The sequence below is a fragment of the Chelonia mydas genome, chromosome 4, assembly GCF_015237465.2.
Source record: "Chelonia mydas isolate rCheMyd1 chromosome 4, rCheMyd1.pri.v2, whole genome shotgun sequence".
Classification (NCBI taxonomy): Eukaryota; Metazoa; Chordata; order Testudines; family Cheloniidae; genus Chelonia; species Chelonia mydas.
In genome coordinates this window covers 136278509-136301887 of record NC_057852.1, presented here as the reverse complement: position 1 = coordinate 136301887, position 23379 = coordinate 136278509, and the positions used below count along the sequence as shown (strand labels likewise).

At 41.6% G+C, this 23379-nt stretch overlaps 1 protein-coding gene across 13 annotated transcripts in view; it reads left to right on the top strand.

Annotated features, from left to right (window-relative positions):
• ALMS1 (ALMS1 centrosome and basal body associated protein) overlaps positions 1–23379 on the top strand; it is a 133452-nt gene that overhangs the window by 61844 nt on the left and 48229 nt on the right. For all 13 annotated transcript variants that reach the window (XM_037898377.2, XM_043544936.1, XM_043544934.1 and 10 more), the window contains exons 5-8: positions 627–2922; positions 6205–6364; positions 7484–8749; positions 10430–10560. In XM_037898377.2, the coding sequence (XP_037754305.1) occupies positions 627–2922; positions 6205–6364; positions 7484–8749; positions 10430–10560 (3853 nt within the window). The remainder of the gene's footprint in view (positions 1–626; positions 2923–6204; positions 6365–7483; positions 8750–10429; positions 10561–23379) is intronic.

Below are 23379 nucleotides of genomic sequence, written 5' to 3'. Positions count from 1 at the left end.
GCGCAGTGGAGTGAAGCTCATAGAAGAATGATTATCAAAAGCAAATAAGGCATTTAATAATTCAGGATGAAGACAAAAATGTAAGAAATCTGTGGCAGTCTCCTAACTATTGCAACCCCTGGTGTTCATTTCAGGCCTGGCCTATTTTATATCCTTGTTGAAAAATATTTGAAGTCCTAACTTGGAAGATTTTTAAAACAAATACTGTGTAGGGTATTCATTTCTAAACAATATATAGTTGTCACATTTTTTAGCTATTAACAAAAATGAGACCTATGAATACAAAGAGAGTTAGAGGGTCCTAACTGGTGGAAAACACTGACATGCTCATTAGAACCATAGTAGTTATATTTCCAAACCATTATTTATAGGGATATAGTAATCATTTTTTTAATGTAAATTACCCTGTTTTTAAGGATTTAAAATATCTGCTTGATCTATTTGGGTAATACCTTCAGATGTATGTGTTGCTAAATCCTAGTTGTTTGCTCTCATGTAGAAGTCCTATCTTTAAGCTTGTTTCTTTTAGGCGGAAAATAAGCTTGTTTCTTTTAGGCAGAAAATGTTGGTGTTGAAAATAAATGTTACCAGAGAAACATTTTCTTTTCTTTTCTTTTTTCTTCCAGAGGAACCCCTGATGTTTCTGATGCTTCTGAGCAGCATTCAAAGCCTTTGCAGATCAGTGAAGCTGTGCAGCTGGCAGCTACTGAAATACCTTCAGACGTAGTCAGTGGCTGCTTGACCCTGTCCGAGCACCCACTTGCAGTCAGCACTGTAGAACCTTGTGATGTCAGCTGCACCAGCTATTTGTCTCAGCACCCCATTTGTCTTTCTGGACAGATACCTGTGGAGAGGAAGGAGAAGGCTGAAGATCAAAATTGTAAACTTGATATTAACAAGTCTTTCATCCCTAATAGAGATGAAAATTTAACAGACCCAAATAGAAAAATGCTGCTAAACGAGCCAGAAACACTACAGCCTCCAGAAGTATTTGCTGCAAAGGAAGCCACTAGTGGTTTTGTAAATAATAACTTCTTTTTAGACAGCAATGTGCCAGCTCCTCTCCTCCTTGAGCTTCTGGAAAAAGAAATAGGATTATCGAGCCATGGTGGGTTCTCATCTTCAGAAAGCTCTTCATGCAAGAGCATATCGGCTAGGGACCCAGGGAAAAACAAAACAATGCAGCGAGTAGGAAATATTGAGCTTTCTGACAGGGAGTCAGAAGTGTTTGTAAGAGAATCACATCAGAAGCTGGAAGAAGAAAAGCGTGTTCCTGAGCTTGACTCCTCCAATATGTTTTCTGATGTTTTGAGGAGAGAATCTTTTAAAAATTCCAATGCCCCAGATGTGTTTTCTGCAAAGCCTTCAGAAATGTTCATGTTGTCCAAGGGACATAGTTCAAATCTGAATGACTCTGGCAGATTGTGGTTCTCTGGTGTTACTATGGAGCCCCTGGGAACCATTCTAGATGAGCAGCAAAAACAACTGTTTTCTAAAATGTCTGGGAAACGGGAAGAGGAGCCTCTCTCTGCTATGTCCAAAACTAGTGTCAAGAACAGCACATCTGACCAGCCAGTCACAGCTAGTGTAGAATCTGGTGGAACATGCAGTGAGAAGAATACTGTTGTGGAAATCCCGTCTGGAGTTAACAGAAGTGAATTAACTCTTTCAGACTTCACCATAGAAACGGGACATAAAAATACAGGCATTTCACCTTTATTTAATCTTCCTGTAGATGATGGTTCATTCTTTGGACATTTAGCTCAACCAATCTATCAGTCCACCCCGGGGATATTTGTAAGCAGAAGTGAGAAGCAGGAAGTACCTGGTAAGCCCCTTCCTATCAAATCAAATCTTCAGGCTTCTCTTACTTGTTTAAATGAAGAAACTTCTAGGAACTCATCTACAAATACACTTGTTTCTTCTGCTGAGAAGCATCATGCATTCCAGAGTGGACAGGAAATAAACAGTGAAAGTTGTGAGTCCTTAAGAACAGTGTATCCTCGTACTGGAAGAATCCAGTCTCTCCCTACCCTTAATTTCATGGAAAAGGTAGGAGCTTGGAACGTGAACCAGCCAATGGAGAAGATACCTGATACTTTGGCTTTATGTGGCTTGAGTGGAGTTTCTCCAAGGAAGAAAGCCTACAGTGCAATTGCTGATTCCTTAAATTGTATTTTATCAAAGCAGAGCAGCAGCAGTGGTAACCTCAAGAGTGGTTTAGCTGCACCCTTTGGCGGGACGGGTTCAATGACCAGTTTGCATTCCTGTGATAAAAAGTCAGCAGATGCTTCACCACTTCTCAGGTCTCAGTCTGACAACTCAGTACATGTTATCAGCAGAGAGGCTTCACAGATTGAAGTTGTTCAGGCAACAAACCCAGATGAAGTTGTTCAGCCTACAGAAGACAAGAGCAGAGTTTCTGGAATGCCTGAAATTAGAGAAAGTGGTGCTCAGTTAGGAGACTCCACAACCCCACAGTTTACAGCTGTTCTTGTCACTACTGAGTCCAGTGGTGGTGGTGATGATGACGACAATAATAGCATAGGACAAAATTCAGATCAAAATGTCTTCATTTCCAGTGAAAGGGTTGCTCAACTTCTCAGAGAGGAGGAATGCTATCCAAGTGATGGGCAAGAGAAACACAATGGTCTTGAAAATAATACCAGACAGTCACATGGTCCAGAACTCTCTACTACCCAGATCGGTATGGATCATTTCAATGACATTTCTCCAGATAGCTTAAACCTCGTGGCTAGTTCACAGGCAAGTAGCCATGTTTACTTGACCTCTGCAAGTTCTTCTTCAGTAGTTGCCAGGGATTTTTGCACCAGTTTAGAAGGGGATAACGTCATTCCTTTCTTGGCTCCTACTTTGAAAACTCCAGATAAAAAAGACATAAATATTGAAGAAAGAATACCGGTAAGATATTGCTTGTAATTTTGCCACTTCTCTTTAGGTTTAGTCATAGGAAGACTGAGCGGCCTCAACTTGTGTTAAAAGCAATAGGAGTTGAAGGTGCTTGGAACATCACAAGAAAGGGCCCATTGTATGGAGAGACTGGTGTAGTTATAGAAGCTTTTAATATCCCATGTGTGGTAAGAATATTTGGTGCTACAGCTACAGACTTCTTCAGCTTAAATGTTAGCTAATATGATTTAGTTTCTAAATAAGGTAACTGAGCCAAGTAATTTTAAAGGACTCCTTCACTGAAGATAACTTTAAAATATATACAGCTAAAATCTTCTAAACCCACTTTCTCCTACAGTGTTTTCTTACACTCTCTGCAGTCAGAGTAAAATTTATTACTGACTAACATGGCCATGGCACCATTGAAATGGAGTTGTGCCTGTTTATGGCAGTAGTGAATTTGTCCCATAATGTTGAATCAGTATTTTAATTACTCATTGTTCATATGGAAGTAATACACTTTTAGGGTATATTTCAACAAGACAGTGGAAATGCCTGGGCAATGGGTTTAGGGAGGATGGTCCATGTGTAGAGGGTAGCATGGAGGCAGGAGTGGGAAAAGGATATATATGGCGTATTAAGGCTGGTGACAGTGGCTGAATGTAGAAGGTAAGGATAAAAGCAAAAGGAGACAAGGTCAGTGATATAGGTTGGGGTTGAGTGAAGTAGAGCCTTGAAATAAAGGACAAGGTGCTAGAATTTCTGTTTGCAGTGCATCGGCAAGCCATTTATGACCTTCCAGTCTCTTCCACATAAGCAGACTGTGATGTCCCAAATGTCAGGTTTTGATTCCACCACAGACCCTGGGGAAAAGCTAGGATGTAAGAGAGAGAACTTTTCACACACCCACACATCTTCAATAATAGCAAAAGCAACACAGAAAATTCCTGGCGAAGCAGATGGCTTCTTCTATAAATATTATTTCTTTTTTAAGTTTGCCAGTGTAAAAGTCTTAAACAGCTGATGATTAATAAATACACACACACACACACACACACAAAAATGATAGCCATTCTGCCTACAGTTCCTTACATAAAGACCAATGGGATCTTATTTTGCTAATCCAGTCTCCCCTGCCTCTCTTTTCAGAGTCGCTAGATATAGGATGGCTGCCAGATTAGGTAGCAGCCATGTTGACACTTGCCTTTGCTGATAGCTGATGAGTGTTAGTGAAAATTAAATGCAGATGTATGTTACTGATGGACTTTATAATTCAGAATAAGTGGCTCCTCTTCTTGCAAAATGATTTCTATAATAACAATTTAGTCTTTGGAATCAGACTTTTACTCTTATTTTCCTTGAAAATTCCTTGAAATTTACACTGGGAAAATAATCTTAGAACAGCTTCTGTGTGCATATAAAGCTATTCTCAGATGCCTAGGAAGATAAATATTGAAAGAAAGATGTGTGAAATTTATTAAAGGTAAGAATCAGAGACTACAAACTATCGCTGTTATAAATAGAATTAGCATTTCTCCTTTAATATTCATTTTGAGGAATTCTCTTCTCATAAATCACTGACAGGACTCAGGAGGTTTGATCATGCATTTGGCTATTAATATGTATGTCTATAATACAATAATAGAAATAGAGATGGAAAAGATCTATAAAGTCATTTCGTTCATTCCCCAGCCAGTGCAGAATGTATAATACAGATGAGGCGAAATTTAAACCGTTCTTATGAGAAGGAATCAGATAAAGCTTTGCTTAACTGGCAGGTGTCTTCACTGGTGTTGCAGACTTTGTGAGAGAGGGGGAATCATTTTCCTAGCTGATCCGGGGAGGTCCCTTGAATCTATGTTATAGTAGCATATTCAGAATATTTGCTTTTTCTTTTCTCCCTTTATTTGGGGTAGGAGCTGGAGTGACAAGGGAATTTGATTTCTCCTCTAATCTTTAGGTTGATTAGGGAAGAGAATTGGTCAGTTCCTCACCAATTTGAATTCAGTGTGAGAAGGGGAAGAATTATTTAAGGTAAATCTGACTTTTCATGAGTCACTGATCTGATAAAATCACTTAGAATGGTGTAGAGCTGCAGACGAGGGATTAGACAAATGTGAAATATCAAGTCAACAGATTTACAAAAAGTTTTAATAAAAAACCCCAACAGTTTCTTCAAAAAGCTTTTGTATTTTCTAAAGAACAAATCCAAGTGATGATCTTGAAGAAACTTTCCAGCAGTCACAACGGGTATGCTGCTGGTTCGATATAAAAATGGGGTTATCTCAAGTGCTCTCTTTAGAGTCAAACTGTTCTTGTTTAGTAGGGACAGAACATAAGAACATCATAACATAAGAACATCATGAAGAAAGAAAGAGATAATAGGACAGAAAATATCGTATTACCTTTAAATAAATCCATGATACGCCCACATCTTGAATACTGCATGCAGATGTGGTCTCCCCATCTCAAAAAAGATATTTTGGAAAAGGTACAGAAAGGGGCAACAAAAATTATTATGGGTATGGAACTGCTTCCATGTGAGGAGAGATTAATAAGACTAGGACTTTTCAGCTTGGAAAAGAGACGAGTAAGGGGGGTATGATAGAGGTCTATAAAATCATGACTGGTTTGGAGAAAGTAAATGAGGAAGTGTTGTTTACTCCTCACAACACACAAGAACTAGGAGTCACCAAATGAAATTAATAAACAACAGGCTTAAAACAAACAAAAGGAAGTATTTTGTTGCCAGTGCAGGCTTGTACCATGTAATGCTTTCACAACTGCTTTGTCCAATAAGACATTTAAACAGTTCCAGCAATGGGGCTTCCATCACTTTGGAGACTGTCCCATGGTGTAATTGGAATGTTAAGGAATTTTTCCTGATGCCCAGCCCAAGTTTTAAGGTATTTTTTGGACAGGAGGAGGGTATGTTCCCTTGTGCCATGTTCTCATTTTGATAGAAAGGGCTATTAAACCAAAGCCTCATTTTTTCCTTCCAGATTTTAATTAGTAACCATTTTAAAGGAATACTATCAAGGGAAGGAGGCCTAAAATTAAGACCAAGTGGAGGGATGGCTTGATGTGTAATAAATCCAATGGTCTTGGTTTGTTGTTGGTACATCTGCTGGAGAACAGGTTGAAACAAACTTTTCAAGGGCAGGGGGATGTTGAAAATAGAAACTTTGTGTGTTTTGGAGATGGTGGTTGGGGTAGGTTAAAATCTGAGTTCCTTTATAATAGGACCATATATATTTATTGCTTTCTTTGTTCTATGTCCCCCCTTTGTGTCAGATGTATCTTCGTAATCTTGGCATTGATCAGTCACCTTCAGCTATACTGACTCCATTTGTACCCAGAGGACCAATCAGGGAGGTTGAATTTTCCCCCTCAGAGCTCAGAACATTGAAGGAATCCACTGACACCTTAACAAAGCATGTCCAGCTATCTGAAGGTATGGGGAAAGGTAGAGGCATGCTACAAAAATCTTAGAGAACAGAACACTTCATGCACTTGGTTATTTCTCCTCAGTGAGGGGTGTTTCCATGCCAATTAGCAGCTTTCTGCCTCCAGTAGTTTTGAAAGTAGAGCTGTTCGCAAAAGTGTTACAAGGATATTTTCATAATGGGAAAAGTATATCTTTGTTTCTCTCTTTCTTTAGTTTCTCTGGTGCAATATGTGACTAGGGTACAGGTAGACAGTCATACCCAGTTATCTAAATACAGCCAATCCAGAGGCCCAAAATTGGAGATATAGCCAGGAGTGAGTCCACCTCAAAACAAAAATTGTTCAGGACTAATAAATACATGATTCTATGACCTAGTAGGTGGGGCAAATGAAAGCACATTCAACTAGATCTATGGCAACTTCCATAGCATGCCTTCACAGTGAATTGTTTGTTGAAATATACATTGGTGCTGGTTAGAGAACTGCATAAGTCTTTATGCAACATTTCCTCCTTGATCTGGCATCCAGATCTCGTACCCAATTCAGGAGAACAGTCTTGCAATCTCTTTACAGCTAACACTTTTCAGACCAACTCCTTGAAGGTCACTACTGCTTGTCTTCCCAGGAGTCTCTGCATTGAGTTGATTTGCCTTTCTGAGCCAAGGTGGCTGGATGCAACTCTCTCCCATGCATATATCAGTCAGGCACTCTGTTTTTATTTTACTTTATTATTTTTTAAAGTATCATGAGTGTTTCTCTACATATCCTTAGGATTTCAGATTTGATGAGTACTCTCATTTTATTGCTCTGCAAAGAATACACATCGAATTAGAATATCTCAGCACTTAGACATTTAGGTTCATAATGTTTCTAGTTATTTGAAAGTTTCCTTAGCGTACATAAATCCTAGAAGTTTGTACCAAATGATCAAAAGGCTTTATTTCAGTAAACCGTGATCATAAACAGTTTTAGTAGAAGCCATATTCTTGTATATTTTCTTATATAGGTTCTTATATATTTTCTAGAATAATCATTTTTTAGGAGGCCTTTGGAACAAGGCAGATATTCTACACTGAGGTGAATGTTTCCCATAACCCTTAATTAATCTTTTTTTCCCCCTCCCCAGGTTCTCTGTCTGCATTTGACATTACGCAGATAAGCTTTAACTCTGGTGCTTCTACACTCGGCATGTCTATACCAATGGGTTCAGAAGCTGGCCCTGATACTCCATTACCCACTGAGCTCTCACTTCAGTTCTCAAGATCTTCCAAAGACAAACCACTGAGTCAATGCAGTATTGCCTACCATCAACTGGAGCTACCTGCCGCACAGTCCACCAAAGGCGGCTCAGAATCTTCTGTTTCAAAATCTGTTGAACTGAGCCAGAGACTTCATACAGTTCCAGCTGGCTCTGACTTTGAAGAGGGTCGCACTCTTGTTTCAAAACATGTTCAAAAGCTGATAGATAAATTTGAGTCTAGGGATATTGGCCTCAGCCTAGAGAAGTTGTCTGCTAGTCCTTTGGCTGGAGATGCAGATGAAATGGATGTCAGTGGAGAACCACTGTCTTCAAATGTAGATGCCTCAGTTAATGATTTAAATAAGGATCAAGGAAATGATTCCTTCATTGGATGCAACACATTGAAAGAGATCCAGAAACTTTTAGCAGAGGCAGAAAATATAGCTCTGACTCAGTTTGATCCTGTCCCTTCCGTTGCCCCTTTCCAAGAAGTCAGCGACTTTTCATCAGCGCCAATTGAAAAGGATGGTTCTGAAGATTCCAGATTAGCAAAGGAGATCAGTCCAGCACTTCAGAGAATATTATCATGGGATGAGTCCTTGACCAGAAGAAGCATGCAAGAAGATAGTTCACTAATGAAGACCCTGAATCCCCACAGGCGCAGTTTAAAATGGGAAAGCTCTCTTGGTATTGATTTACCCACCAAGGAAGAAATTGTGGAAGAGACGACTAAACCAACACAGCAGGGAGCTATGGAAGCTTGTGGGGTAGCAAAATCCATAGGGAGGTCAGAACCGGAGGGTTGCAGTAGTGCAACAGTAGATAAAAACCTGCCTGCTCTCATGGCTCTTACAAAGAGTAGTACAAGTAGTAAATCAAGCATTGAAAGGGTTTCAGAACTGCAGAATCCTTCTGCCACGGAGCCCTTAGGCAGCATCACCAGTGACCTTGGGGATTTTCAGCATGCCTTGGCTAAAACTAAAACTAGTGTGGCTGGCAGCGAAGAGGGAGATGGCATTCGAGAGAGCGATGATAGTAGCAGTGTAGATTCACTAGCTGCCCGTGTCAAAAGTCTTCTGAAAAATGAATCTCCTGTGCTACATGCAACACAAATACTAAAAAGTGCGGAGGAAGAGGAGAGAAAAGCTCGTGGTAAGAAGCAAATTACTATCTAAAATGACTTGAGGGGTTTTACGCAAGACATGAGAACACTGAATCCTACTTTGATGAATATAATAGAGGCTGCTTTAAAAATTCTTTTGGGATGCAGCAGATTGGTAATGGGATATATGGAGCTTTCCATTTTGGTGTCACCATTTTGAATTAGGCATTGGTGATGGTGACCGAATCTTTACCCTCTGAGATTCAGGTATCCTTATCACAATTTGCACTAATTGGCACCCTTGTTGGCTGTCTGGTCAGAGAGGCGAAGTACTGAATGGCTATGAAGACTATTACTTTTTCACACCTAGAAAGGCCATTCCAGATCAGGATTGAGTTATACTGGCACAGTGATGTGGGGAAGCTTGCATCAACTCTGCCCTGTGGGTACGTGAGGCTTGTGTCCAGAGTTTTTGATCTGCAGTCTTCTTACAGATTAATAGCTTTGCACTCTGTCCCAGCTTAGAATAAACTATAGTATTACATAGATTTAAAATTATATGCAAAACTCCATGGAATTAAAACACTGAATTTGCCAGGTAAAAATGCCATATTAGTAAACTATAGAGGAAGGTGGTCTTCCAAAACCAGTTGAAAATAGTCATGCATTTGCTATTGAGGTTACTTTTCATGTAGTTTAAAGTTAGAGACTTCCCCTTCCCTTGCTCCTTCCTGGAAATTGAGATAATTACCCTTGAATACGTAAGTGTCAAAATATTTCATAGACAGCACCAAATTGTTGATACTAGACCATTGGGCTGGATCAACTTACTTGTGATTTGAACTCTTAACATGGTTGTTGATTCTGTATATCTTTAAAGGAAGCTATTTCATATGTCTGTTTTCTGTTTGTGTAGATAGATATTCTTGCTGTCCTAGGTTAAAAGACATTTGGTAGGAAAATGTACTTGACTCTGGATCGAGAGATGATTGTGTTATGAGGATTAGGCAGTGGGTACATGAGAAAGTGTATGGGAAAAAGGTTGATATCCCTTAAAGGGATAGACAGGAGCCTGCAGCCTGGGGATAAATAACAAGACCCTGCCTTGGCCTAGGGGCTGAGTTATATAAACAGGAAGTAGAGCTGGGGCGAAAGAGGGGAGAAGAAGCCAGGAAGGCTGCACTGGGTGGTAATTGTTCCTTGAGGCGCCTGGAGCCAAACTTGGCCCAATTCTGAGACTTGGGTGTGTACTGTGAGATTGGGAGCCCTGAACCTGGGCTTGATGAATTTATTGTTGTGGTGATTCCTGGACTGAGAACTGTTTGATGTAATGATACCTGCCCTGAAGCCTTATTAAAATGTACTTAATGTATGTTGGCTTCTCCTTGCTCTGGGTTGTTAAAGTGGAAGCTATTGCTGCTCCACTTGGGAAAATTACAGGTGGGGCCCCGCTGCAGCAACACATTAGGTTGCAAGGGAGTGCTCAGACAGTACCTGCACCTTTACAGTGCATCATTCAGGTATGTTCTCACTTACTGTCATTAGAAGGTGTCATAATAGTCAATTTAAATTTAGTCCTATTCCTAGTCATTCTATCTTGTATGGTATTTCTGATACTAATGTATGTTCCCACCCAATCCTGATAATTAGTGTATAGCACACTTCTCTCTGTAAAATTAAAATGGCATCATAAAGGGATTGGCTCTCTGTTTTCTGTTTTCTGTTCACAGCATGGGTGAAGCTGAAGCTGACTAGCCAGCCTCAGGGTTCTGTGTCAGATCTGAATGAAGAGGACAGGCAGAGAATAGACGAGATCAAGACAGAGCTGCTTCTGAGTGCCAGGAAGTCTGTGTTAGCCAAGGTATAAAGGAGATGATAAAGCTAATTTAGGGGAAATTTTGGAAGGGGACAAATGCTACAGATTTTTTATTTTGGTGTGGTGATTGTCTTATATCCACTGACTCAGTGTATTTTACAGTGATATCTCACCACCATTGATGATTTACCATATAAGTGTTGATGACATTTAATGAAATGTAATTCTCCATGTAGCTTGAAATGTAGAGGAAATAGTGTGATAAATTTGATGATAACTTGCCATTTACTGAACTGTCACTGCTGTATATTCTGTTCAGAACATTTCTGATTCATATATTTCCGTATGCTGCATCCTGAGTGGAATTGATGAGTAAGCTTGACAGAGTATATTGTCTCCAATCTGCCCTTGAATTTCTATTTGTTTTCAGCGTTTGTCTGAACTAGTGTTAGCTATGCCATGAGGAACTTGGAACTATGAGTGGCTGCCTCTGTGTCTGAAATCTTGATGGATCATTTAACGGAAAGTTTGCAAGCAAAAAGGGCAGAATGGGTGAAAGTATGGAGATGTTTGTCTGAAAAGCTAACAAATGGGTTGGTGAGGTTTGCTTGTTGGCAGAATGGAGAAGGCCAGGTTGATATGGGAATTGACAATAAATGACAAGTAGGGAGGGGCAGAATTGGCGACAGCCTTTAAGGTGAGCACAAGAAACTTTAATTTGAATCTGTGCTGATGACTTGTCCCTCACCTGCTGTCTCCCCAAGAAAAGCTCACATCTTTTAGTAGTCCACAAAGGTGTAGCGACAGTTACCTTATTCTGCTTTCTGATAAATTTTCCTGGGCCTGAGATCTCCAGTAGAAAAGGGAGCTGTGGGGGGCAAAAAATCACACAGCTGATATAAAAATAATTGATTGTGTCCTGAACTAAAGAATGTCATTGGTAATATTATCTGTGTGTTCTATGGTTCATTAACTATTAACAGTGGGGATAATGCAGGGAACATTAACCTGGAAACGCTTGTTTTTCTGGTAACTCTCGAAGTTTTTCTGATTTTGATATAAACCTTATATGGAGATCCTGACAAAATAAAATTCCAGACTTTCTCATAAATACAGAGGAAAGAGACCTCTGTGTCTCAAACTAAAGGTTAAGAGGGGAATCATGCAGACGTCCAAACTATGAGAGGGAGCAAATGGATGGATGATAAAAGATCTGTTTACTACCATACATAGGTCCAAAACTAGAAGTATTACGTTGATTTCTTCAAGGTGCTGATTCAGCAAAGTACTTAAGTAAGAAAGTGCTTTGCTCAAATGTGGCCTAAAACACTGGCATAGAAAAACAGTGTAGTTTTTTTTTTTTTTTTTTAAATCACAATTCTCCCTGAAAATTATCTGGCATTTCAATTAACACTTAAGCCTACTGTAACTGACAGATCCGAAAGACCAGATATTTTCTGTACTTTTTACTTGATGCATTTGGCTGCACTCTGTACAATCAGTTTCTGTGCTTTCACTTATATTCAATCAACTTGTTTCCCCTATCGTTTGTGTGGATCCTTCATACAGCAACAGATGAGAGAGAAATAGTTTGTTTAAAAAAAAAAAAAAGACAGTATGATTGTAAACTACAAAAATAGTCATGGAGAGTCAGGTAGGTGTCACGCCTGGAACTTTCAGCTTACTTTGTGAAATTTACTAGATTTCATATTAACAGTGTTCTCACTGGATATTTGCATACCTCCATAAGGTCATGAGTAATCTATTGTGGGAGGGAATGTGCAATGATTTTCCCTCTTATATTTTCTTCAGACTCTCATCTCGCCAGGATGTAACTCTGACTGGGCAAGGGGGCTCACAAGCAGTTTTTAAGTGTGAAAATGTTGGGGAAAATAGCAGGTTTTGGGGTTAGTGTTTTTTTTTTTTTTTTTGCTTTCTGCAATTCTAGAGCAGTGATGTTTCCTCACTGGCTTCAACAATGCTGCAGTTTGTGTGTGGGAGGGGTGTGTGGGTGTTTTTTTTTTTTTTACACAGCTATACATTTGATCTATACATCTAATAATGTCATATTCACTCCAATGACACTACTGGAAGTAGGCACCTCGTTCCCTGAACTCTGAACCTCTGCTACTTTGTCATAGGTACTGTTGCTCTTTTTTACACTGAGAAATACATTCAGGTTGATTTTGAAATAGAGAAACCAGTCTAGAGAGAAGGTTGCGAAAGAGATGTAGAAATGGGTTCTTTAAAAAGATAATGGTTATAGGAAAAACTGACGGTTTGCAGGAAGGGTATATGGAACCTAGAAAGCATAAAATATCTAGAGATAGAAGAATGTACCTGTTCTGAATTTCTTCTTCTAGATTTACTTTCATTATATGAATATTCCCATTGCAAAGCTCTGTAAGTGGATGTTTACAATTTGGCAATAAATATTCACTGTCTAAAACTCCTGTTGCTAAGCCAGATTGTGCTTTAAAAGCAAGGGCCTGAGATGAGGATGGTACAGAGCTTCCCTGTCCTAGGGAGAGCTCAGAGAGTCATAAAGCAACCTGGAGCTCCCCAGCATGCTGGGAGAATGTACATTCTTGTACCATCCTTTAAGAGTATTATGTGCATCCAACTCCGACCAAGGCGGGGAGAGACTCAAGAAGGGAGACCATGGCTTTGCATCCTCCCAAACGCTTTGCTGTGGCTTGTGCCCCAAGTGATGGTAATAGGAAACAGTCTCTGTGTTTAGGAAAAGGCAGGCACTGCAATTGTTGCTGGCTCCTGTGAGGGTACGCAGGGTTTTGAGGCATCTTGTTACCACCTGCCTTTAGAGTGAGGAAGCCTTGCCCATGCCTTCTGGGGTCAGCTCCCCAACTCCATGGGCAACACAAGCACTTCACCCTAGGTCTCCAAAGGTCCCACTGCTTCTCTACAGGTTAGCACACTTAACAAACCACTGAGCCTTGCAAGCATCTCCCTTGAATGTCCAGCCCCTGTTGCACTGGACACTCTCAGTATTCACACATCTGCTGCTTCCAAAGAAACACCAGGTACACCTCAGATCACTGCTCTGCTTAACACACACCAGTTATATATGTTTACAGAGAAATGAAGTATAAGCTTATGTAACAGATCAGAGATTCAAGTATTATCAAGAAATAGTATTGGAAACAAATGGCTACATATGAAATAAAATCATAACATGCATTCTAGAACCTAGACTTAATTAACAAGCTACTTTCATGTCTAAAGTATTGCTCACCAGTGCTTTACAGCTAGGCTGGCTGTGACCCTTCTTCCATGAGATGCAATATGCTGTCACCTCCACAAGTGAAGGATCCTGTGTTTCTTTGCATTCCCTGACATACCAGCCTAATCCTTTGATTTCAGTCATAAACAGGACACCCATTCTCCCCCTCACCAACTGATATATATATATTTTATTCCCTGTAGATTTTTCTCTCATAGATTTCACAATCTTTTGACTGATATCTGGTTCAGTATGCAAATAGGCATCTTTTTTTGAGGCATACAGTATACAATACTCTCGTGTCTAAACAGAGATAGAAGCATCTGTTACCTCCTGTTGGAAAAGAACATGTAATGCCAGGTGGTGACATGCCTCAGAGAGGTTCTGTTCAGGCATCTGTTCAGGTAGAGGCTTGTCTCTCTGTGTGGTCATTGTGTGTTGCACAAGGTGTGTCTGTTTGCATACGGAGTCATTAGCTAACCAAGACTGCAAAATCGGCAAGCGATGGTGAAATCTACAGGAAGGAACACACTGCAGGAGTCTGTCCAGCTTATGAATGAAGATCAGAGACTGTTTTGATATCTGAGGTTTTGAAGAGATGCGCAGTATTCTTTACCTACGTGAAAAGCTGGAAGCATGTTCTCTCATATGAAAAAAGGATCATAGCCAGGCCGGGCTGAAAAATGTTGGAAGGACTTTAGAGTTAAGTTTGCTTGATACGACATAAAAGTATCTAGTTAAATAAGTCTAGGTTATAGAATGCATGTTACGATTTTATTTTATATGTAATCATTGGATATTAGGAAAAACTTTTTCACTAGGAGGGTGGTAAAGCACTGGAATGCGTTACATAGGGAAGTGGTGGAATCTCCATCCTTAGAGGTTTTAAGGTCAGGCTTGACAAAGCCCTGGCTGGGATGATTTATTTGGTGATTGGTCCTGCTTTGAGCAGGGGGTTGGACTAGATGTCATCCTGAGGTCCCTTCCAACCCTGATATCCTATGTTTGTAATATATTCTATGATTTGTTTTCAATATTTTTATATGCTATCATTTGAATCTCTTCTCTTTGTTGAATAAATTTTTCCTTGTTTTCACTATAAACACACCTAAGTGCTGTGTGTAAAATGGAGTGGTGATCTGATATGAAGCTGGTAAGCTGGAGTTGTACTGCTTCTCTGGAAGCAGTGAATCTGTGAATACTGTGAGTGTCCAGTGGAGCAGGGTCCGGATACTCCAGGGAGATGTTCGGGGATTGGAGTGTGCCTATCGCTAACCTGCAGAGGGATATTGGAGCCTGTATATGTTGGGAGTGGAGTATATGTGTTTCCCATGGTTGGTGGAGTCAGGGAGCTGATCTCCAGTAGGCACAAACAAGACTTTCTCACTCTGAGGGCAGGTGGTAGCAAGGTGCCTTACAATCCTGGGTACCCTGGGAAATGTCACAACAATGGATTCCACTTTCAACAGATTCTGACAAACTTGGCCCCATCCTATGCAATGACCAAGGTAAGGGACTTCGGCTGCTCTTATGTTACATTTTGACTGCAAGATCTGCATCTTTGATCTTCTTCAGGACAATCCCAAGTGGTTTTTATGATCTGTCCAGAAGATGGCAATGTCATCTATGTAGGCTAAAGCAAAATCCTGGACCCAGCTAACATCTGGTTAATGAGCCTCTGAAATTTGGCTTTTGCATTAATTAACCCAAAGGGCAACACTTGGGACTTTTTGAGTTCAGAATTGATCATGGAGGCATTTTTATTTTCTGCCCTTCACTGTGTAAGGGAATATTCCAGTACTCTTTTGTTAAATCCATGGTGCTCAGGAACTTTGCCTTGTGTAACACAGGGGTGGGCAAACTTTTTGGCCTGAGAGCCCCATCTGGGAATAGAAATTGTATGGCCAGCCATGAATGCTCACAAAATTGGGGTTAGGATGCAGGAGGGGGTGAGGACTCTGGTTGGGGATATGGGCTCTGGGGTGGGGCTGGGGAGGAGGAGTTTGGGGTGTAGGAGGGTGCTCCAGGCTGGGACTGAGGGGTTTGGTGGGAGGGAGGGGGATCAGGGCTGGGGCATAGGGTTGGGGTGTGGGAAGGGGTGTGGGCTCTGGGGTGGGGCTGGTAATGAGGGGTTTGGGGTCCAGGAGGGTGCTCCGGGCTGGGATTGAGGAGTTCAGAGGGCAAGAGGGGGATTGGGCTGGGGCAAGGGGTTGGGGTGCGGGGAGAGACTCAGGGATGCAGGCTCTGGGTAGTGCTTACCTCAAGCGGTTTCCAGAAGCATCGGCATGTCACTTCTCCAGCTCCTACGTGGAGGAGCGGACAGGTGGCTCTGCACGCTGCCCCATCCGCAGGCACCGCCCCCGCAGCTCCTATTGGCTGCGGTTCCCGGCCAATGGGAGCTGCGGGGGCGGCGCTTGGGTGGGGGCAGTGTGCAGAGTGGAGCCCCCTGGCTGCCTCTACGCATAGGAGCCGGAGAGGGGCCATGCCGCTGCTTCCGGGAGCCGCGTGGAGCGGTCCCCGACCCTGCTCCCTGGCTGGAGCGCAGGAGCAGGGACATGCCTCTGCTTCCAGTAGCTATGTGGAGCATTCTCCGACCCCGCTCCCTGGCTGGAGCGTTGGAGTGGGGCAAGCCCCAGACCCCACTCCCTAGCAGGAGCTCGAGGACCAGATTAAAATGGCTGACAGGCCAGATTCGGCCCGCAGGCTGTAGTTTGCCCACCCCTGGTCTAGCATGTCATTGATTCTGGGCATAGAATGTGCATTAGGAACAGTGTCAACATGAAGCTTTCTATAACCAACAAAAATCTTAGACCCATTATTTTTGGGAACCATAACAACTGGAGATGCCCAGGGATTGTTTGACTCTGCAATTATTCCTGTTTCCAGCGTGCTTGTTATCTCCTTACGTACCTGCTCCTGCCTTTTACCAGTCATCCGCTATGCTCCACTGAGTTCAGGCTCTGCTCCTACAGTGTTAAATTTATGGACCATTTTGTGACTCAGGACTGGCCTGCTTTAAAATACCTGTTGGTGACTTTGCTGCACAGCCTTAATCTCTTGATTTTTCAGTCCAAGTTAACCCTTTATATATATCAGTGCTCTCTAGTGCGGTGTCACTGTGGCATTCAGTCACCAAATCAATAAGTGGAGCTGTCTTCAAGTCCTCCTCTACATTGCATATCACGTTTATAATGGCTTCATATTTGTGATACACATTTAACTGGTTTATATGCACAGTTTGAGGTGCAACGCTGCTTTGGGGCCTTTCTATGTTGTAAGTAACATCTTTAACTCTTTATACCACCTCACGTCTGCAATTTGTCTTTTATTACAAGGAGTAACACCAGTAACAAATCCCCCACATGAAATGACATGAACACAGGTATTGCGATCGTAGCATTCTTTCTGACCTGCCTGTCTTTTTGTGAGGTTTTGCTGCACTATCCCCTTCATGGATTTTAAATCTTCCCATAACCACTGCATACACTGAGCCACCAGTTTCCCTTCTGTTTCCGTGCTATCTTCCTAGGAGTCTCTAATTCGACCCAGGGCACCTCTGACATTTCTTCCCCACTGGAGGTCAAATGGGGCGAACACTGTGGATTCTTGGGGCACCTCCTGGTAAGCAAACAGGGTAGCATTGTAGCCCAGTCACTTGCCCTTTTGTTTACATACATTCTCAGCCTAGATTTTAAGGTCCTGTTGAACCTCTCAACTAAACAACTCTATTCTGGGCGATATGGGGCAGATGTCAGCTGTTTTACCCCTCCATAATTCACCAAGTAGCTGGGACATGAATTTTAATGCCTGATCTGATAAGTTCTGTTTTGGGAAACCCACCCTACTGAATATGAAGAACAGTGCTTCAGCAGCTGTTCATAGATTCTAAAGCCAGAAAGGACCATTATGAGCATCTAGTCTAACCTGTATAATGCAGGCAATAGACCTTAACCAAAATAATTCCTAGAGCATACCTTTTAGAAAAACATCCAATCCTGATTTAAAAATTGTCAGTGATGGAGAATCCACCATGACCCTTGGTGTAAATTGTTCCAGTGATTAATTATTCTCACTGTTTCAGCTTCCAAGTTAGACAGAGAAACTGCTTCTGGATACCAGGTGGCAAAATCAACAACCACTAATGTCAGGGTTCTCCTCCTCCCCCAAACTCTGGGGTACAGATGTGGGGACCTGCATGAAAGACTCCCTAAATTTATATTCTACCAGATTAGGTTAAAACTTCCCCAAGGCACAAATTCCTTGGGAGGTATTGTTGCCACCACCAAGTGACTTACACAAAAATTCAGGGAAGGGTCACTTGGAATCCCTATCCCCCCAAAAATATCCCCTTTCCTGGGGAGGCTTGAGAATAATATATCAACCAGTTGCCTTAGCAATGTGAGCACAGACCAGACCCTTTGTCTTCAGGACACTGAAATCAATCAGGTTCTTAAAAGAATAACTTTATTATAAAGAAAAAAGTAAAAGAATCACACCTGCGAAATCAGGATGGAAGGTAACTTTGCAGGGTAATAAAAAGATTTAAAACAGAGAGGATTTCCCTCTGGGCTTAGCTTCACAGTTACAAAAACAGGAATAAAACTACTGTAGCATAGGAAAATTCACAAACTAAAACAAAAGATGATCTAATGCATTTCCTTGCCCTGCTTACAATTTCTGTGGATTTAGATGGATTATTCCAGGTATATTTTCAGGAGCTGTTATACCTGCTTGGCTTCTCCCTCTATACCAAAAAAGAACAACAAGCAAATCCTTCCCCTCCAGGTTTGAAAGTATCTTCTTTCCTCATTGGTCCTGCTGGTCAGGTACCAACTAGGTTATTTGAACTGTTTAACCCCTTACAGTTTAGGCAATTTAGTACAGCTGCCATGGAGGGATTTTATGCTACTCTTCCCTCTATATTTATGACAACTAATATCAATCTTTTTCCATTATGGGTTGGCCTGGGTCTGGGCCCTATGTTATCCATAGCAACTCTGTGAAATGCTGCTTTGATCACAGGTAAAGGATGCGAAGGAGCCTTGCAGAGACCTACAGGCTTTTTCCACTTGTGACATAAGTCTTGCAGTATTCCCTCATCTCATTTTGAATATTGGGCCAATAGAAATTTTTCTTTTGTCTTTCATATGTCCTCTCCATTCCCAAGTGACCTGTGGGCTGGGAGTCATGAGCTAATAGCATTGATTTCACACGATGCTTTGAAGGTCTGATCAATTGTCCTGGGGAGCCCTACAAACTTCTCTTTTTTTGCCTCCCTATAAATCCTCCCCTCTTCTATAAAGAACCTCACCCTGTTGTCTTTTTCTGAGGCATTGCTGAGGATGGCCTCCCTTATGCTGTCCATGGAGGTGTCTGCACTTTGTTCTGCAGCAAACTCCATTTGTTTTTTTTCTTGCACAGAGAGCTGTTTTAGGCAAGGGGGGGAGTGACTCCTTCCTCCGTTCCCCTGGAGAGACATCGCTATTTTCTGCTAATAAAGGTGTTGAAGACTCCTCTCCCCTCTCAGCTACCTATTCTTCCCCAGGCTTACCTTTGGAAATTTAGGGACATATTCCTCTTGCTACGGGTCACAATATTAACAGCTTTGGGTAGTGATAGTATGTCATTTCCCATCAATAAATCAGCTGGTAAAATTTTAAGAACCCCCATAGTCAAAGTACCTTGTAAGCCTTCCTACTATAATTCAATGCAAGCTAAAGGCACCGTGGTTCTAAATTGCCCTAAGGCAAGGAGTTTTACCTCCTCCCCTGGGGGCATATCAACCTACTTAATCTCATCCCTCCTGACTAGAGAGATCTGGCCACCAGTGTCTCCTTCAAGCATGCTTTACTGTTTGCTTTGGTCTCTTTAATGAACTCATTGTCTACCACTAGGAGGTCAGATCAGATAAAATTACTAGAACCTCCCCTGAGACCACTGAAGTCTCTGACTCTCGAGGATAGCTGGATTAACCTGCATGGACTGGGCATTGTCTTTGGACTCCCAAGCCTTGGGGCATTGTTTCTTCTTGTGTTCAAGGGACCCACATAAGAAGCACTTTCTTGGGCCAGCACCTTGGGCTGGGGTCCAATAATTAGGGCTACCAGGATTGGACCCATGGTGGGGTGATGTGTGTTTAGTGCCCTCATCTCCCTCCTTTTCCTCTTGAACAAACCAGGGACCCCCTTTTATGCCAGGCTTTTCCCCTTCCGTTTGGGACTTGTCTTCTGTGAATGGTCTTGTATGCAAAAGTCAGCTGCTCTGGCTGCCTCTTCCACAGTTGTTGGGGATTTTTCCCATACCGTTGCCGTCATCTCATCAGAGCAGTTTTCAAATAACTGTTCCTGAGCAAACAGATCTACCAATTTGTGATTAGTTTCTTCCCCTTTATACATTTTCTCAAATAATCACCTATTTATGAAACGCATTCCCTGTGACTTAATTTATCAAATTTTTGATGTTTGTAAACTTTAGGCGATATGCCTCTGTAGTAATCTGAAACCTTTTTAAACACAGGGCCTTTAAACAAATTGTACAGCATAGTTTCATTTACATCATTATATCGTTAACCACTTTTAAGGCTTTACCAGTCAGTCTGGGAAGTAAGATGGTCATTCTGTGAGGTCATCAGGGATTTTGTGTGTCCTGTGTATCCTTTTGAAGGCGGTTCAATAGTATTCAATGCTATCCGTCTCCCTGTTGTTCGGGCACAGTTTCTCCCAGTTGTGTGATCCCTTGGGAGGAATACCTGTGGGCTGAGGGTTCAGTCCTTGTATTTCCAGCTTTTTGAACTTGTGCTGCCTTTTCATCTCCCTTTCTTGTGCAGCTGCTACCTGCCGTAGTTTGTCTGCTACCCCTGTTGCTTTACTCGGGCACTGTGCTTACGGTCTTCCAGTTGCAGTAGTCTCTGATGGGACTCCTCTGGTGCTGCTTTCTCTGCCTCATGCTACTGCTTCTCTGCTAGTATCTCCCTTTCCTGGGCTCTCTCTCCTTTGCTTCCTGCTCTCTGCCATTTCCAGTTTTTGGAGCTCTGTTCTGGGCAGCTCTAACTTTGAGGCTGCCGCCCAACTGGGAACTGTGCGAGGCTAGTTTCCTGAGCCTGCACCCTGCTCAGGATCAGGCACTTTCAATGGATTAAACAGTTCTACCTGATGCTTATCATATTCCATGAGTAAAGTTCTCATCCCCTGTCCTGTTTTCCCTGTAGTTTCCAAGCCATGGTCTGCACAGAGTTTTTCCGTCTGCAAATTGGTATGTTTAGCATATGTCTCTGGCTTACTCATCCTGTCCTTCCCTTTGTTCTATTTTCCGTACCCAAATAAAACAAATGGAAAATAACAATCTATAATCTTTTTCTTTACCTGTTTCCAACCTTCTCAGTATTTATATAATCTGATATATAAGTGCCTGGAGTGTGACCTTTGGCTAAACAGCAAATGGGTTGTAGATCCTGTGACTCCGCCACTGTGATGCTTCCCAGAGGCACCCAGAATTGAGGCACCTCACTACCACCTGCCCTTAGCGTGATGAGGCCATGTCTGTGCCTGCTGGGGGTCAGCAAGCACCTCAGCCCCATCGGCCACAGGCAACACAAGCACTCCCCTCTAGATGTTCGCAGGCCCTGCTGTCTCTCTACAGGTTAGCAATAGGCACGTCCCAATCTCCGAGCGTCTCCCTGGAGATTCCAGCATCTGTTCCACTGGACACTCACAGTATTCAGATCCGCTACTTCCAAAGAAACGGTACACCTCCAAGAAACCTGTATCTGAGGGTTAGCTGTGTTAGTCTGTATCCACAAAAGCAGTGAGGAGCCCAGTGGCACCTTAAAGGCTAACAGATAAGCTTTTGTGGGTAAAAACCCACCATGCATCTGAAGAAGTGGGTTTTTTACCCACGAAAGCTTATGCCCAAATAAATGTTAGTCTTTAAGGTGCCACTGGACTCCTCATTGTTTTTGTGGATACAGACTAACACGGCTAACCCTCTGATACGGTACACCTCAGCTCATCACTTCCACCACAGATCACCGCTCCCCTTAAAACACCACACTTACTTGGTTTCTCTATAAACATATATGTAGTTTATTTTATAAAGCACAGAGATTGAAGGATTAGTACGTAGAAGTCATGGAAACAAATGATTATGAATAATATAAAATCATAACATGCATTCTAGAACCTAGCCTTAATTAACTAGATATTCTCATGTCTGATAAAATATTGCTCACCAGTGCATTACAGCCAGGCTGACTATGGTGACCCCTCTTTCAACACGTTGTCAGCTTGCCTCTGCAGTGAAGGGTCCTGAGTGTTTCTTTGCATCCTGATATATCAGGCTAATCCTTTGATCTTAGTTATAAAGAGGACACTCCTTCTGGTTCCCATCACCCCCATAGATTTTTCTCTTGTAGATTTTGCAATCTTTTGACTGTTATCTGGCTCAATATGCAAATAAGCATCCCTTGTGAGGCATGCAATACTCTTGTGGCCAGACAGAGAGAGATGCCTGTTATGAGGGACATGTTCCTTTCAGAGAGGAGGTATGTCATGTCCTAGGGACCTGCCTTAACTCCCGAACTTTAAGAACGTACTTTTTAGTATACGTACGTAATTCCTTAAATATTATCCATGCGTACATTTCACAGTGATTATGATGACCAATGGACTCTTGGCTCTCACTAGATACCTCACACGCCACCCTTTGGTGAACTATTACACATATATCTGACCCAGGGGATCTCTCTGAAACCCTGTGCATCCTCTGTGTCCTCTGCCAGTTGGCACCAAGGCATCCCTGGGTCACACCACCCTTGTGCACCCACAATCTGGTTTATAGTGTGAGAGATTATTTTATAATTTAAAAAAATCAATATAGCAGTTTTAGATTTATATTAGAAGAGTTTCTGAAACAGTTTTCAAAATTTGTCACCATTAGAAAGGTTTGAAAGACACTTACGAAAATGTGATTTAAGGTCCTGATTCTGTAAAGCACTTAAGCATGTACTTAAGTATCATTCTCTTCTGTGGGACTTAAGAATGTACTTAAGCCCTTTGCTAAATCTAAGCCTATATCTTCTCTGTTTTTCAAAATACACAGTCATTGAGATTTAGTTTTGAAAAGTGGCTGTTTCCTTTACATGACATTTTATATGGATTTTTATAGTGTATGTTTGTGTATCCTATAGGAATATGCATTTTGTTTAGGAACCAATCCTGCTGTCCTTACTTGGGCAAAAGTTCCCCTTGGGCATTTAAAACAATCAAATTCCAGGGCATTTAGAGATAAGGTAGAAATTCTGGGTTGTGGAGTAAATTCAAATTTTGCTTTCCTCTGAGGTTAGGTTTGGTATGGTATGTAAGTTTACTCACGGCTCAGATTTTTGGATACTTAGGCACAGTGGGGAAGAGTTTATGCATTTCTGCTTTTAACTATTTTCTTGCCTTTACTAGTTTAATTTGGGCAGTCATGGTGATTTAATGTATTTTTAAAGGAATATCATTAAAATAAAATTTAAAAAAACATTTATTTGTTACTAACAGCACTTCAAATTACTAAAATGGAAAATTTTAAAAATCTGATTTATATTTGGGATTGTTTGTTGTAGTACTGTGTTAATCACCATG